The sequence below is a fragment of the Zingiber officinale genome, chromosome 7A, assembly GCF_018446385.1.
Source record: "Zingiber officinale cultivar Zhangliang chromosome 7A, Zo_v1.1, whole genome shotgun sequence".
In the NCBI taxonomy this organism is placed as follows: domain Eukaryota; kingdom Viridiplantae; phylum Streptophyta; class Magnoliopsida; order Zingiberales; family Zingiberaceae; genus Zingiber; species Zingiber officinale.
This window is the reverse complement of record NC_055998.1, coordinates 56,156,876-56,174,647: the sequence shown is the minus strand read 5'-3', so window position 1 is coordinate 56,174,647 and position 17,772 is coordinate 56,156,876. Positions and strand designations below refer to the sequence as shown.

The window sequence follows — 17,772 nt, the reverse complement described above, 5'->3', positions numbered from 1 at the left end:
CAATCCTACGAAAATTTCCCACTGGTAGTGTTGTCAAACATGCCAATCCATGGCAGGGGCTGGCTGACTCACAAAAAACCCATTATATGGAGGGGTGTGGGTGGGCTCACCTGCCATCCTAAAGGGTTGAAAAATCCCCAACTCAATCCAAACCAACTCAACCCAATCCAAGGTGGGTTGTGAGATAGGCGAACACCATTCACGAACCCATAAAAAAAAATATAAAAAAGGTTAAAATTTTTAAGCTTGGATTGTGAATTAGGTAGGTTAAGCTCACGAGTCCATTGAGTTTTTCACTTTAGATTTCAATTTTAAAAGAAAATTTTTTTTTCTCAACCCTGGGTCAACACAAGCACATCACACACTGACCTGTGCGGGTTGCTGGCCCAAGTGGGTCGGCTCGTTTAGACCTATCTTAAAATGAGTTGATAAAATCTCAATCCAACCTACTTAAATTGTTTGGAGAGGTGGGACAACCCGACGAACCCAACCCAAATTGATTACTCTATCCACCGGCCATTATGTTAAATGGGGAAGCACTTGCAGTGGATAGAGTTGTCAGACAAGCAACCTGAGATGGGGTAGGCAAACCCATGATGGGTTAGCCATTTGGAGGGTTGAGAAATCCCTAACCCAAAGTGTGTTACCGTTTATGCGAGCTAATCCAAGAATTCACTAATATATATATATATATATAAACTAATCCAAGAATTCACTAATATATATATATATATATATATATATATATATATATATATATATATATATATATATATATATATAAATTTTTAAATTTGAATTATGAATTAGATGAGTTGAATCATGCCTTAAAAAGAAAGAATACTCCTATCAATATCAATTTCTTATATCTCAGTCAATTTGGTAGCAATTCATAGGCATGTTTAGATGTATCGTTTGCAGCATAGCACTCTAGATGTTTGTGACAAGCTTTGCATGAGCATGCTATCAAATTTCCAACTTGTTTATTATTATAATATATTGGTTTTATAGATATGCTTGGGATAAAAATATTAATGATTATTTTTTAAATTAAATTATACAATATTTTTGATATTAGATGTCATACAATAACCTGATGAAATTGTCTTCAAACCCACTCGCCGTTAAATCTACAAGCTCATTAAATTTTAGAGAATTTTTTTTTTTTTTAATCCGTAAGCTAACCCAAACTCATAGCGAGCCAATTCATGTGGGTCAAGAGCCCAGATGGGTCAGCCTATCTACCTCTACTTTTGAATAGATGGATAAAATTTAACTTAATCTATTTAAATTATTTAACGAGATGGATCAAGCTGATAGACGTAATCTAAATTGACGATTCTAATAACTAGTGCCTATCAATCTAGTATTTTTAGATTAATTATCTATTAAAATAAATTTATTTGTTATTCACGTTAAAATTTAATTCTTATATGCCTAAAAATTAGTAAAGAAAATATTAAAATTAGATGCACTCGGTAATAAATAGTAAAGTATGATGCCCTTTTGACAATTTTAAAATTTTGGACGTGTCCTCTTAGAAAATAAAAATAAAATAGTTTTTTTATTATAAAAGTAATTTTATTCTATTTAGGCAAAACTGCTATGACTTATCCCAATTTACTTAGTAGGACAAAAACAAAATTTGAGAATTTTTTTTTAAATTTTTATATCCTTAAAAAGGATAGACTGCTTATCCTTATTGCTAGTTATCTTATAAACAAAGGGATAGAAAAATTTAAAAATTCATCCCTGAATATTTTTTAGATATTTTTTTTCCATCAAATCGGACGGAAATGAAGTTTTCTTCCTGCTGATCTAAAAACTCTCCCAATGGTCACCTCGCGTGATCACAGGCTACGAGCAGTGGCGGACCGACGGGGGGGGCTGAGGGGGGCTTCAGGCCCCCAACTTGCTGCCGTCCACTATACATCACCGGAATGAGGAGGCTTCAGCCCCCCCACCTCCACCTGGACCGCTGGACGCCGGCGCGCCGCCCACTGGCCACTGCCATTGCCGGACGCCGATGGCCCTCCCCTGTGGCGGAGCGTCATGCGCCGCCGCTGGTGCCGGCGTGCCGCGACGGCTGTGCCTGCGCTGTGCCGCTGTGCGTAGTGCGTGCGCCGGCGCCGGCCTGTGAAGCGTGAAGCGTGTGTGCAGTTTGCGTCTGTGTCACTGTGTGGGCGTGTGGCTGTGCCGAAGAAGACGAAGTTTTGTTTTGTTTTTTTTTAAATTTTTTTACCAATTTTAATTAAACAATAATAGGTGGGGCCCATTGTTAAATAAATTAAATAAAAAAAAACATTAAACAGGGTTGGTAAAAAGTAAAAGCCCCAAATTGCTTTGCAGAATTGCAGCTGCTGCCTGCTGCTTCACATTTCGCAGACGGCGATTCAAACTTCAAACCCTAAGTCCTTAACTCCACTTCTTCCTCCTCAGTCCTCAGCTCTTCTCCCACTCCCACTCAAGTTACTCAACTCTCCTCCAAGTTCCAACTCTAACTCTCCAACTCCAAGCCTCCAACCAAGGTTCTAGAGACTAGAGTCCAAGCCCAAGGAGTAAGGACCAAGGTCTCCAGCCTCCAACTCCAACTCGCAGTCTCTCTCGACTCTAACTCTAAGCCTCCAAATCCAAGCTTCAACACCATTTCTTCACAAGGTTAGAACTTAGATTTGCTATGTTTTAAATTTTTTTTATTATTTGATTTTTTTTGAAAATGTACAGTCCATATTACAATTTAGTGAATTTACCATAGTTTAGTTTTCTATTAGATTGGTAGTTTTCCATTATTATTTATTTTATTTTTTTGTAAAATATGCAGAATTACATTTATAGTTTAGACTATTTAGTTTTCCATGAGTATTCTATATTTCTATTAAATTGGCAATGGTACTGTGGTCTATGGTAGTTTATTAAAGTTTTAGTTCAACATATATTTTTCCATTACATTTGTAGTTGTTCATTACATAATTTATTTTTAGTTATTTATTTGTGTAGGATATGGAGAGATTTTTTAAACGAACTCGTAGTTCCGGCTCTAGCTCCTCTAATGAGCCGAATGTTATTGAACAAGTAGAAAATCAATCCCGTGTAGAATTGAATTTGGATGATATTGTTAGTGATCCGGGATTACGAAAACCAATTGAAGAATTTGATATTACTATTCGAGATCAAGCTCGAAGAGAGTATGCGCTCCGAGGGCCTTGTCAACCAAATGGTCATGTGTATCCGAAAACAACTTTTGGTAATCAAGAAAGAAGTTTTCAAGGAACTTGGTATAAAAAATATACATGGCTAGAGTATAGCATATCAAAAGATGCTGCATTTTGTTTTTGGTGTTATCTCTTCAAACCTTTAAATAAAGAAAATGTAGATAATGCCTTTATAAAAGATGGATACAACAATTGGAAAAGGGCATTAGAAAGATTCAATCGTCATATGGGGACTGTGAATAGTTGTCACAATGAAGCTAGAATACAATTTGAGGCTTTTCAAGATCAAAGGCATAGTGTGGGGAATATTTTACGAGTACATAGTCGCGATATGGAAATTGATTATCGGACTCGTTTAACAGCAATGCTGGATGTGACACGCTTTCTATTGAAGCAAGGGTTGCCCTTTCGTGGACACGATGAGTCAACTAGTTCTTCAAATAGAGGTAATTTTCTTGAGTTGCTTGAATGGTATAGTCAACGAAATGAAGAGGTTTCTAAAGTTATAAAACAAAATGCTCCTGCAAACAATCAATTGACTTCCCCAAAAATTCAAAAGGATTTAACACGTGCTTGTGCTTCAGAGATTACACTTGCTATAATCAATGATATTGGAGATAAATTCTTTTCTTTGATGGTTGATGAGGCTAGGGACAGTTCAGTGAAGGAGCATATGGGAGTTGTTTTGAGGTATGTGAATAAAAAAGGATGTGTGATTGAACGATTTCTTGCAGTTGTGCATGTGCCTGACACCAGTTCTCATTCTTTGAAAATGGCTATTGATGCTTTATTTGTGCAACATGGTTTATCATTATCTAGATTGAGAGGCCAAGGATATGATGGAGCTTCAAATATGCGTGGTGAGTTCAATGGATTGAAATCTCTGATACTACAAGAAAATCCATTTGCAATGTATGTTCACTGTTTCTCTCACCAGCTCCAATTAGTTCTTGTTGCTGTTGCCCATGATAATTTTACTGTGAGTGAATTTTTTGGGTATATCACTATGATTGTGAATATATCTGGAGCATCTTGTAAGAGGAGAGATCAACTTAGAAAGATTCAACATGATAAAATAATTGCTGAATTGGAAAGTGGAGAAATTACTAGTGGAAAAGGAAAAAATTAAGAAACTAGTTTAGCAAGACCTGGAGATACTCGTTGGGGATCACACTACTTAACATTACTTCGTTTATGCTCTATGTGGTCCTCAGTGATAGAAGTGTTAGGAAATGTATATGATGACGCCTCTTATTCTGCAAATAAAGGTGTTGCCGCAGGTTTAATTGAGAAGATGGAGAGTTATCAATTTGTTTTTGTGTTACATTTGATGAAGTATATATTGGGAATTACAAATGAGTTATCACTTTCCTTATAACAAGGGGATCAAAATATTGTTCAAGTCATGTCCTTGGTTAGAAGTGTGAAATGTCGACTACAAGACTTCAGGGAAGATGGATGGCAGATAATTTTGGAACAAGTTAACACATTTTGTGAATTGAATATGATTCCAATACTTGATATGGAGGACAACATGCTAACTCGTGGTCATGGTAGGCGTAGAGGGCAGCTCATCACCAATTTTCATCATTATCGTGTGGAGATTTTTTGTCAGGTATTATTTCTAAATATCTATTTTTTTTGTTAAAGATATTTCATTGATTATTAATGTTATCATGGTTGCAAATTTGAATGATAGGTTGTTGATTTAATTATACAAGAGATGAATAATCGTTTTTCAGAAGTTAGTACAGAATTGCTTGGTTGCATATCATGTCTTCATCCAAGAAATTCTTTCTCTCAATTTGATGTTCACAAACTCATCAATCTTGCTGATTTTTATCACGAGAACTTCTGTGGTCCTGATTATTTATTTTTGGAACAACAACTTATGCGTTACTTTTATAATCTACGGGATGATCCTTACTTTTCTTCAATTGATGACTTGGAAATTCTTGCTCAGAAATTGGTTGAGACTGAAAAACATTTAGTGTTCCCATTGGTTTATCGTATGATAGAGTTGGCATTAGTTTTACCAGTTGCAACTGCTTCGGTTGAACGAGTATTTTCTGCAATGAAGACTGTGAAGACTGATTTACGCAATAGAATGGGAGATGAATGGATGAATGACAGTCTAGTTGTATACATTGAAAAGGATATTTTTTCTACAATTGAAAATGAGCAAATATTACAACATTTTCAACAAATGCAGTCTCGTAGAATCCAATTGCCTCCTCTTGTACCGACTCGTCAGCCCCGGAAATGAAGCTCACCTATGGAAGAAAGGTAGACTAATCTTTCCTAAACTTCTAATTTTTTTCTCCTGCAAGTTAGATTAAATGTTCTCAATGTTAATTTATCAGGTTATGGAGAATCGGTCTAGTATTAAGTGGGACAAGGGAAAGGCTCTCGAGTTCTAGTCTCTTGGACTCTTGGTAAACTCTAACAATATCATTTCAATCAGATATTGCAAGTATTAGTATTGCAGCTTGTTATATGATTTAAATGAGAATCCTAAGTGATCAATAAGATCAATTGGTTATTTGGTTGTGATTAACTTAATAGGCTAAATGGCTAATAGCTTTTGCATGGAGAGTGTTTCCTGTTGTTAGTCATCAAGTGAGTTGCAAAATGAGATGTAGACCTATTTCTTATTGCTTCTGTATTGACAGAAACATTTGCTATTAAAGTGTTCTTTGTTCATCACTGATTCCTCAAAATTCTGAACTTCTTTTTTTTGCTCTGTTCTACACTATATCTCATAAGAATTCCATGCATATTATGATTTATATGAGTGACGTTCATGTTTATTTGGCTGTAGTTTCTGCAGCAACCTATATTATGCAAGAGTTGGAGCCTTGGAGGGATCAACACAGTGGAAATAAATAGACTAGAGTCTAGAGCTTAACTCCTTTGTTCGTTAAATTTCAGACTTTATGTGTATAGTTTCTGTAGACTGTAGTATCGTATATTATGCAAGAGTTGAAGTAAAACTTTAATTATTAAATATTTTTATTTAGTCATAAAAAAAATATCTGTACAATTCAGCCCCCCTGAAATTTTTTTTCTGGTTCCGCCCCTGGCTACGAGGGACCTTGCAAAGTCACGATTGACCTTGCCACAACCGCTGGCAACTTTGCTCACGGCCACAGGTTTATTCATTTTTTAGTATTTTTCATTTTTTTTTATTTTCCCTCTTTCATTTCCTAAGATTTTTTTCCCTATTACCCTTACTCTCTCTAGGAATTTTTTTTACCTTAAATTCTTTTCCTTTCTCAATCCATACATTAAGTGAAGGGTGCATAAAAGGAAATTACACACTTTTAATCAAAATTATTATACATAAAAATATTATTATATTAAAATATTTTTAAAAATCAATTAAAATTATTTTTTTGTTAAATTAAATTTACTTCAATAATTTCATACTAATTTTGATAAAATTATCATTTTTTAATAAAAAACTTTTATAATGCCCAAACTCCCAAAAATAATTTGAGACAAATTGGTCAAAACTACTATATTTCATAGTAATTTTTAACAAAACCTCTACAAAAAGAATATTTTAAATGAAAAATATAATAAAATACTTTATTTTTTTCCAAATTGGATAAAAAATGCCCCTTTTATTTTGATCCAAAATTAAATGCAAGTCTTCTTCACACGTAGCCCAGGAAGGGACCATCTTATCAGCGATACTTTAATCTATTGTGGTACAAATAACTGCAGCTGCATGTTGCCATACAATTGGGGCGATAAAATGGTCCCCTTTCACGTGGGACTCGAACCAACAGATTTTTTACATAAGAATAAATGTACACATACGATCGATTCGAGCTTTGTTAAAAAAAAAAAAGTCTGCCACATTTAACTGTGTTAAGTGTAGCAGACAGTCATCCGTAATAATTTAAGGATTGCATTCCAATTTTGATAGGTTAATGAATATATTTCTTTTTCAATGGACCATTGATAAGAATACTCGGACGGATGGATTCTTTGTGACATCTTGAAATATTTTGATGACGAAGTACTTTTGTAAAACCGGAATGATAATTAATCAGCCTGAGTAGTCAGCCATATTCATTACAATCATTAATTACATGCCTGAGAAATAATCAAGCCAAGCCATTATAATAAGTGGGAACTCGAAGGCTTCAACCACGTCTGTGCAATAGAACAAGCCATTGAGGCGGCTGTTCTGATCCATTGAGATTTGCTAAATATACATCCACCGTTGCAGTCTAAAAATGGAGAAGAAATTGGCGACATGGGCCACCTCGATCAACACCAACCCATCACTGCTTCAGGTTATTCTGATGCATTCACTTTCGTGGAACAGAGTTTTACTAAAAGTGCTCCGTTTTAGATTCCAAATCAATAAAAGCTAAGGCAACTCGTTGGAATTGATCCCACTTGAATTGGACAGATCGATGCATCTAAGAATCATCAAACACGAGGATATATATGATGACTTCCGACTTCCGTAGTTCTAAATCTGATGAGAATCTCTTTTATTTTATTTTTTTTGGTTCTCGACACGTATTTTAAAACATTTTGTTATTATTGTTTAGTTTATATTAGATGTCAATTCTATCTATATATATATATATATATATATGCGCTAAAACGATTGGGGGATGAAACCGAATGATTGTGAGGAAACGTGAAGCCCAAATTCACGCATACTCTACAATGAATTGACTTTTGCTCCTCCTCCTCCTCCTCCTCCATTCTAGCTCCCTGTTTCGATTCCGAGTTCCGACCATGTCGCCGGCTTCTGAGTCCTACGACCATGTCGTCTTGATTCCCTACCCAAACCAGAGCCACATCAACGCCATGCTTCAGTTCGCCAAGCGCCTCGCCGCCCACGGCCTCGCTGCCACCCTCACTCCAACCCGCTTCCTTCTCGCCACCACCAGGATACCCTCCCCAGGCCCCGTCCGCCTCGCCCCCATCTCCGACGGCCACGACGCAGGCGGCTCCGCCGAGGCCGCCTCCGTCCACGCGTACCTTGATTCCTTCGAGCGCGCCGGCTCACGCAGCCTCGACGATCTGCTACTCGAAGCCGCCGGCCCCAGCCCCGTCCGACTCCTCATCTTCGACTCCTTCCTGCCGTGGGCCGGCGACGTCGGAAGAAGGCACGGAATCCCCACCGCCGCCTTCTTTACGCAGTGCGCCGCCGTGAACCTGGTGTACTTCCACGTGAAGGCGGGGATGGTGGAGGTACCGGTGCGGGAGGCGGTAGAACTTCCGGCGCTGCCTCGTCTGGAGCTGAGAGACCTGCCTTCGTTCCTGCCGGAGGGGATCAGCATCTTCCCGGAGTTCTTGGACCTGGTCCTGAACCAGTTCAGAGACTTAGAGAAGGTGGACGAGGTGCTCGTCAACACCGTCTATGAATGGGAGCCTCAGGTGACTTGATCACAAATTAATTAATTAATTAATTTCTTAATAATCTCAGCCTCTCCACCTTAATGTTCTGCAGTGAGACAGTCTGGAAATTTCATTACTTTTAAAAGGCTTTATTTTTAAAATAACAACAGCAACAGTGAGATAATTAAATAATACGATAAAGCGAAATCTTCTATAATAAGACAATATTTATACTATTTAGGGAAATGAAATTCTTCTAAAAGGTGAAATTCCTTTAGACCACTGCGTGAGCGTTCCTTTCGGAATGCAATTTTAATATTAAAGAGAATAATGTTATAAAAAAAAACTCAAATGAAAGATTTTATTCTGGGTGCTGTCTATTGGGTTTCCATTTCTGTGCGTATAAGCCGAATGGATAAGACGGCTGACATTGTGCTCTGTTCCGATTATGACAAGAGGCCGGCCCTTGTCCGTAATCGATGCGCATCAAACGCTGACTTCTTGTCGTCTAGCGCTGCGCATGATGTTTATCCCTTCCCTGCCCTGCCTTTTCAGCCTCCAAAAACGCTTTAACAAATTACCCTGCGATCTTCCTCCTCGCATCGCTGCAACAAATTACCCTGATTTGTCTTTGTAGTTGATTTGTGCTGAAATGTGATTGTGGAATGTTTGTGAGCAGCAAATAGATTGGTTGAGGAGTGCTTATCCAGTCAAGACCGTAGGTCCGACGATACCGTACGCGTACCTGGACAACCGAAACCCCTCCGGCGCAAACAACGTCTTTCGCCACCTCTCGGCGGAAGGGTCACCGTGCGTGGCCTGGCTCGACGTCCGCCCGGCCGCCTCCGTCGTCTACGTCTCCTTCGGCAGCACCGCCGCGCCGAGCCCCCAGCAGATGCTCGAGGTCGCCTTCGGCCTCGCCGATGCCGGCAAGCACTTTCTGTGGGCGGTCCGGTCGTCCGAAGCCGACATGATTCCGCCGGGGTTCGCGGAGGAGCACGGCGGATCCGGCAGGGGTCTGGTTGTCGATTGGAGCCCGCAGCTGGAGGTGCTGGCGCACGATGCGGTGGGGTGCTTCGTGACGCACTGCGGATGGAACTCGACGTTGGAAGGGATGAGCCTCGGCGTGCCGATGGTGGCGGTGCCGCAGTGGACCGACCAGCCGACGGTGGCCAAGTACGTGGAGGACGTGTGGGGGGTCGGGGTGAGGGCGAAGCGGGATGAGGAGGCCCGGTTGGTGAGGAGGGAGGAGGTCGTGAGGTGCGTGAGGGAGGTGATGGAGGGAAGCCGGAGCGACGAGATCAGGCGGAACGCTGCCAAGTGGAGGGAGGCGGCCAAGGCAGCCGTCGGCGATGGGAACGGAAGCTCCGGTAAGAGCACTGTCGAACTCATCAATAAGTATTGCTCCAAAGCAGAGTAAGATTTTCATCTACGTCCATGAAGTTGTCGATTAAAGTGTTGTAATTCAATTTCTCTAGGATTTGAATATCACAATTCTTGTAAGTTTTGGTGTTATTTGATCAGCTTTAAAGAGAGTGCGGGTTTATTTATGCCATTTGGGGGATATACTGAATACAGTTGAATGATCTCTGTATAGATTTATTGTTGATACGGTGTACAGTGGGTTGCCAGGTGATCGGGCGGTTAAAAGTGGAGGAGATGACACTAAAGTTAGGAAGTACATGTTCGAACTATTTTCTCTCAACTTCGCTCCCTCCGGCGGAAAAATTCCTGAAATTTACTAAGCATTTATTTATTTATTTATTTATTTATTTTTATTTATTTTAAAGAAGTTATCTTTATGCGCGTTTCGGAATTGCAAAATGTGAAACTGGTAAATGCGAAACTTATTTACAAATGCAAAACTAGATGAAAATGTCAAACGTTCTAGACATGACAAAAAAGCAAAGAATTTTTTTTACCGCTTTCGCAATTCTTAAATGCGAAAGCTGTAGTTTCACCTTTAAGAAATGTGAATTTTATTAATTTTATTATTTATATAATTTTCATAAATATTGAGAGACAATATTTGGCATTTATATTGCGGTAATTATAAAATATGAAATCACCTTGGATAAAAAAAATAAAATAAAAAATGAGGAATTTCTAAACAAACGTAGAAGCTGTTCTTGAATATTTTATTCCCACATATGAATCTATCTAATGTCATCCAATCATAATAATAGTGTCATAAACTCAATTTATAATTAATATTATTCTTCAAAAAAATCCATGATGCATATATATTAAAAAATAATAATATTAATCCTTATATAATTATTATACAATAATAACATAGAAAAATATATTTAAAATTTTGAATTAATGATTTTTTTTATAATTTATATTTAGAGTATTGGTAATTTAAAAATTATGAAAATAATCTATATTAAATATTTAATTATAAGTATTTAAGCATATGCCTAAAATACTAAACAACATTATAAAAAGAATAAATAATAAATTATATATATAGGATGGTAATAATTAAAACTATTTAAAATTTAATTTAATTAAAATTTATTTTAGAAAATAATAATAATATAATTAATATTTAATAAGAAAATAATTTTATATGATTATATAGATTTTTTTAAAAGATTTTAAATGAATTTTAATTATATTATATTTTAAAATAATTATATTTTTAGAAAATGAATTTTATTTATTAAAATCTAAGTTCTAAGTTCTCTAACCTCTCATGCACACACCTAATAAACCCTAAACCGTCGTTGCCGCCGCCTTCTTCTTGCGATCTCGTGCTCGCCCACCCCATGAGCAGTCTAATCAGGCCACGCAAGAGCACCTAAACCCTAAACCGTCATCGCCGTCTCCTCCTCCTCCTTCTTCTTCTTCTTCTCGTGGTGCCCACCCACCCCATGAGCTGTTTGATTAAGCCACACCAGAGAGCGCCTAAACCCTAAACCGTCGCTGCTGCCTTCTTCTTCTTCTTCTCGCGATCTCGTGGCCTCCCACCCCATGAGCTGTCCAATCAGGCCACGATGGAGCACCTCATTGCGAAGGATTAGAAGGCAAATTTGACTCATTGCGAAGGATTAGAAAGCAATGTCTAATTGTGAATATAAAAACTCGATTCTCGTCAAATTCACCGGCATTGAATTGTACTCTAGCTTAACGACAGTGAGTTTTATGGCTTAAAAAATCTTCCCTTTTTTTTTAAATAATAGTTCATAACGTAATATATTGATGTAATGACTATACCATGCAATTAGGGTTGTTTGGCTTATTAGTATGACTTTAGAACGTCCAATTCCTATGAGCTTGTTTTTGGGAGCTAAGATTGAATATGAGAATGGTTCAATTAAGCATGACCATTCTATCTCCAAAGCTATAATAGTGATTAAACATAAATTGAGTTACGACGAGTTGATAGATGAGATTTGTCAACAAGTTGGTGTGGATAGAAAACATTTTAAGCTGAATATCATCTTAGATTATGAACAAAATGGGGAATCCATATTGGAATCCCAAGGTTTTTTTTTGTGTGATCAACCAAGTTAGGTTAAGTCATGTTATATTTTGATCCTTGTGTCTAAGTGTGCAGGTGCTTAGGAGCACAGGAAGTCGAGCGGAAGACGCAGCTAGCAAGAAGGACGGCATGAGAGAGAGTTGATGGGTTCGATGCATCCGAGGGATGAGATGCTGCAGAAGAGTACACTGGTGGATGAGAAGGACGTATGTGGCGATCCGAGGGATGAGAAGACGAGGAGGAAGACTGCTCGAGGAGAATGCCAAAATTAGATTCGGGTGAACCTTATTTCGGTTAGCCAAAATCACCCAAGTGGAAGAGCGAGAGGAAGAGAAAAATAAGCTGAAGCCTTCTGCTGGGAGGTGCCTTCACTGTGCATGGAAGGCGCCTTCCTTATGCATGGAAGGAGAAGGTGCCTTCCATGGTTATGGAATGCGCCTTTAACCAGGTTGGTTCGAGTCGTTGCAGTGGATAAAACTTTATTCACCAGCACCTCGCTGGAGGCGCCTTCCAGCCCTATGGAAGGTGCCATCAGCCTACAGATAAGTTTTTCCATGGGCTATAAAAAGACCCCTGGACCTAGGAAAGATGTAACAACTTAAGTATTCATTTCCTAGCAATAGTCTGAGCTGTTAACGAGTGTAAGAAGCTTCTCCACCTTCACCGAAGGAGATTCTTAGTGAGCTTTCATCTGCCTTGGATTAACAACCACCCCGGTTGTAACCAAGTAAATTCCGAGTCTCTTTCTTTTAGTTTTGTATTGTTTATTTTTATGCTATTGCTGCTAATCTAAGTTGAAGGACGAGAAAAGTGTTCTATTTTAGTGTTTCAGGCAACTCAACCCTCTCCAGCCGGCCTACCCGGACCAACAATCCATATCCACTCTTATTACGAATGATAAGTCATTATGAATTATATTCTATTTACAGTTATAATTTTTTAGGCTGACATCTATGTTGAGATGGAAGAAATTCCACGAAGTTCGATCCAACAGGAAGCATTATTGCCAACTGAACACATGAGCATGATTGCGTTTCTTAATAACTTTATGGGATCAATGTCTCATGTTGGATCTTTTAATGGATATGTTGAACTGAATTTAGATGCTGTAGGTGAAGACACCAATATGAGTCCTCCATTACGATCTCAAGATTTTGTTGAGCTTCCTCATGTAGAATATCTAATGTATGATACCATGATTCCTTTTCCATTGCCACTGGAGGTGCAGTTAGATGATGAGGCATGGAGCAGTGAATATTTTCATTCTCAATCTTCTTCTGAAGATGGTGAGGACATTTTGAGCATTCTTATGGATGCTGACTCTCCTAATAATGGTGATTGTGATACTCATCTTAATCGTGGTGAGATTCCATCATATAATGAAAGGGTGATGCACTTCATGAATGTTATAGGGGAGGAAAATGGTGATGGCAACGTAGATCAAGAAGATAATGTTCATATTGATATTTGGAGTGAATCAGAAAAATCAAATTCAGTTAGGAATGTTATTTGACAACAAGTCTCAACTGTAGAAAGTCATGACATTATGGTCTATCAGTCAAAATCGAGAGTTTAAGGTAGTTGAAAGTAGAATCAACACATGGGTTGCAAAATGCAAAGTGGTGTCGTGCTGTTAGACATAGATTCTAATAGTGGGCTTGAGAATTATAGGTCATCATGTCTTTGGTGTATTTGTGCAGTTCATAAGAAGACGTGTAAGATGTGAGAAATCACTCAATGGGTGAAGATGCACAATTGTCTTAGCTCTATCAGTGACAATAATAATAGAAATTTGAGTTTAGTTGTTATTGTGTCTCACATTATCCATCAAATTGAGGTAAACCCTGGATATCCTATAAAAATGTCCAAGCTGATATTAAACAGTCATTGCATGTTGATATTTTATACAAGAAGGCATGGCATGGGAGGAGAAAAGCCATAGAGATTGCTTATGGAAATTGGGACAGTAATTTCGCTGAGCTACCTTCGTATATTGCAACCTTAGAGCATTCTAATCCCAATACTATTATTAAGTAGCATCATCACTCAAGTAGTACTGAAAATGTGAAAGTCTTCAAATATATATTTTGGGCATTTGGACTAACAATTGATGCATTCCACATGTGTAGGTCGGTTATCAGTGTTGATGGTACACATTTGTGAGGGGCTTATAAAGGGAAGATGCTTATAGCGGTTTCTAAGGATGCAAACAATCGTATATTACCTGTTGCTTATGCCATGGTAGATGAGGAGACTATAGCTAGTTGGTGTTGGTTTTTTGAACAATTTTGGTATTATGTGGCACAAGATAGATAATTATGTGTTATTTCTGATAGACACCGTGGTATTATTTATGCTATGTCAAATTTAGAGGAATGGAAGGAACCAATTGCATATCATAGTTTTTGCCTTCGACATGTTCGAAGTAATTTCATGACAAAGTTTAAGAATGTCACTTTGAAACATTGTTGTAGGGCTATTGGTAGTACTACTCAAAGATGGAAATTCAACAAATTTAGGAGACAGATAAGGGCACTTGATCCAATGGCATGGTAGTATTTGAGAGATATTGATATAAGTCGGTAGAATCTTTCTCAAGATGGTAACCATCGATGGGGATGTCTCACAACAAACACTTTTGAGAGTTTGAACAATGTATTGTGGGGGGCTAGATTGTTGCCAATTAAGGCATGCATTGATCTATCATTTCATAGAACTATTTAACTTTTTCAAAGGTATAAACAGGTAGCCCATCATTGTAAAACAACCCTCTCACCACATCATTAGAGTAAATCAAGGGAGGTTAAAAGACATGCACAAGGACATCACATTGATGAGTTTAACTATGCAGATGGAGTATACAAGATTGTTACAACAAGACAATTGATTGATAAGGTGGTCATGTACACACGATTCTTTACTATGAAAATGATTGCACATGTAGAAAGTGGCGAATGCATAGATTTCCATGTTCACATGCAATTGTTGTTTGCCGACATAGAGGGGATAATGCTATTGACCTTGTGGATGAAGTTCACACTACAAAAACTTACATGACACAATATTCTGATAATTTTTATCTTGTTCGTCACAAGGATTATTGGACAAATCCAAGTTGGAAGATTCAAGCAGATTACTGAAGATTGATCAATCATGGGTGGAGTAGGTGACGTGAAAGTCGAATACAAAATGAGATGGATTTAAGACACCCTGATGAACCTCAAAGATGTGAAATGTGTCACGAAATAGGTCACAATAAGAGAAATTGTCAAAATTCACACCCTAGAGTGTTGGTGTTAAGAAGGTAAAAGGGTGCCTCTTTCCCTTCATCTTCCAACCCTTTCGCCTTCCTCCATTAATGGAGGTAGAGGAAGATTCATCTTCCTCTATATAAAAGAGCATCTAAGGCAATTGATGTATGAAGAGAAAGGAGTGCATGCATCAGGAAAAGGTTGCTGCGTTGTATACACAGATGAAATCAAAACACAACAAAAGTGTTGTCAGAATTCTACCGAGACTGTGTCTTGTAGAAAAGAAGAACATTCAAGATTGGTTTGTCCAATCTCGCAAGAGGGATTTGGTTTGTGAACCATGAAGAGCTTTCTGATTTTGTGAACATTCTTTCGTTAGCAAGTCTTGCCGGCACCGATTGCATATTTGCACGAGATTGCTGTAAGTGTTTACTATTTTTTATGCTTTAGATTATCAACAATGGTATCAGAGTAGTGTCTTAGTTTTAAAACTACATGAAACTTGTTTCTTCGTTGAAAAAATGTCTCTGCCACCGTCGCTAGGCAAGATTGCGACTGGGTCGCGATTTGCCATAGTTGTCGAGCCCCGAGAGGATTGCTGGCTATCACCTTCCAAGGTCGGAGAGTGTCAGCTACCACATTGGGAGGCCGATGATCGATAGTCATGGCAGCCGTGTTTGTCGCGACAGAAGAAGTGAGCATCGCGGTCGCGACAAAGAAGAGAAGAAGAAGTTTAATCGATTAAACTAATCAATTTAAACAGATCTTAATCAATTCAAAATCTATGGATTAAATTGACAAAGCACAATAAATCTGTGTAATTGATTCAAATAGATTTTTAATCGATCTGAGTAATCGATTAAAATCCATTTGTAATCGATTAAAATGACGAAGAAAACAGTATATGGTACTCTTCCTCCATCAAACATTTTTAATCGATTCATGTAATTGATTCAAGTAAAAAAAAAATTAGAGAAGACTCATCCCACGTTGCTTGCAGTGCTTTCTTCTTCTTTTGTTTCTTTACTTCCTTTTGGTTTGGATAGTTAGCTTTGACGTATCCCTTTTGGTTGCAACCATAGCAAGTTACCTCGAACTTCACTTTCGGACTTGATTGTACCTTCTTGGATTGAATCACCTTTTTGATATCTTTCTTTGTGAATCCCCTCTTCTTTTTGTAGAGTCTGCGTACTAGGTTGACAAGTTCGGCTGCTATCTCATCATCGTCATCTTCTGAGTCTGGTTTATCTTCAGACTCGGGTTCAATCTGATCCTTCTTTCTAGCCTCCTTTGCCTTGCTTGTACCTGCAATCAACGCAATACTTTTCTCGACCGGACATGCATTAGTCTGTTTGTGTAATTTAAATTCAAAAAATAATTCATCTAATTTAATTAATGACAAATCCTTGGATACTTTGTAGGTGTCTACCATTGATGCCCATAATGTATTCCTCAGAAAAGTGTTTAGTACGTACCTTATTACATGTCGATTCTCCACCTTCTGTCTGATCGTGTGGAGGCCGTTGAGGAGGTCTTGGATGCATGCATGCAATTGACTTGCCGATTCACCATCCTGTAATTTTATGTTATAAAGTTTATTCAAAATTATATCTCTTTTACTTACTTTAGTATTGGAGGTCCCTTCATGTAGCTCAATTAGCTCTCCCACAAATCTTTAGCACTTGCGAACGGACCAACTCGGTTCAGCTCCTCCTTTGTTAGCCCACATTGAAGAGTACATGAAGCTTTGGTGTTTGGCTCAACCTTCTTTATTAGACTTGCGTCCTAGTTCTCAGATGATACTAGTTTTCCCGAGCCGTCGAGTGGGAGTGAGATGGCGGTTTTGATGATCATCCACATCTCGAACTGGGTTTGGATGTAGGACTCCATTCGGCCCTTCCAGTAGCTGAAGTCTTCGTCGGAGAAGAGCGGCGTGCGGGTTGTGTTGTAACCTTCTTGATGGGCCATTGTAGCAGAAAAATCTTGCACACAAAAAAATGAGTAAACTTGTTCCAAGACTTGGTCTTGGACTAGTAGTGCAGGATTAAGAAAAAATAAACTCGAGCGGTGGTTACACCAACTTGGAGAAACGAGAAAACTCAATCGATAAAGCTGATCAGAAGGTGGCAATTTTACTGATTTTGATTGACTTCGTAAAATAAAAAATTATCACAAAAAATTGCCTGAATAGTGGTTTCACCAATTTGAAGCAACCCCGCTCTGATATCAATTGTAGAATCGAATGGGCTAGAGTGGGGTGAATAGCACTCGTGGCTTTCACGTCGTTTTAAAACAATCGATCGGAGTAAACGTTACACAACAGAATAAAAGAAACAACACACGAAAACACCAAGGAATTACTTGGTTCGGAGCCTGTGGCGACTCCTACTCCAAGGCTCACGATCATTGATTCCTTTCGGTGGGCAATCACTATAAGTTCAAAAATTCT

General features: G+C 38.2%; 2 protein-coding genes across 2 annotated transcripts; both read left to right on the top strand.

The window, feature by feature from the left end:
• The first annotated feature begins 2,913 nt into the window (after positions 1 to 2,913).
• LOC121999390 lies at positions 2,914 to 5,632 on the top strand. The gene is made up of 6 exons (XM_042554076.1): positions 2,914 to 3,671; positions 3,735 to 4,246; positions 4,427 to 4,492; positions 4,595 to 4,827; positions 4,912 to 5,451; positions 5,576 to 5,632. The coding sequence occupies exons 1-6, from the start codon at positions 3,001 to 3,003 to the stop codon at positions 5,630 to 5,632; spliced, it is 2,079 nt and encodes a 692-aa protein (XP_042410010.1). The 5' UTR covers positions 2,914 to 3,000.
• Positions 5,633 to 7,846: 2,214 nt separating this feature from the next.
• Positions 7,847 to 10,242, top strand: LOC122001414 (crocetin glucosyltransferase 2-like). Its single transcript, XM_042556131.1, has 2 exons — positions 7,847 to 8,621; positions 9,262 to 10,242. Exons 1-2 carry the CDS (start codon positions 7,977 to 7,979, stop codon positions 10,000 to 10,002), a joined length of 1,386 nt encoding a protein of 461 aa, XP_042412065.1. The 5' UTR covers positions 7,847 to 7,976; the 3' UTR covers positions 10,003 to 10,242.
• The last annotated feature ends 7,530 nt before the right edge of the window (positions 10,243 to 17,772 follow it).

Bases quoted from the DNA above. Each gene is read 5' to 3' on its own strand.
- LOC121999390 (XM_042554076.1), top strand. From the start codon at position 3,001: ATGGAGAGATTTTTTAAACGAACTCGTAGTTCCGGCTCTAGCTCCTCT. The intron at 4,247-4,426 runs GTAAGAGGAGAG...TGTGGTCCTCAG, and splicing joins GAATATATCTGGAGCATCTT to TGATAGAAGTGTTAGGAAAT. The intron at 5,452-5,575 runs GTACCGACTCGT...TTAATTTATCAG, and splicing joins GAATCCAATTGCCTCCTCTT to GTTATGGAGAATCGGTCTAG.
- LOC122001414 (XM_042556131.1), top strand. From the start codon at position 7,977: ATGTCGCCGGCTTCTGAGTCCTACGACCATGTCGTCTTGATTCCCTAC. The intron at 8,622-9,261 runs GTGACTTGATCA...GTTTGTGAGCAG, and splicing joins TCTATGAATGGGAGCCTCAG to CAAATAGATTGGTTGAGGAG.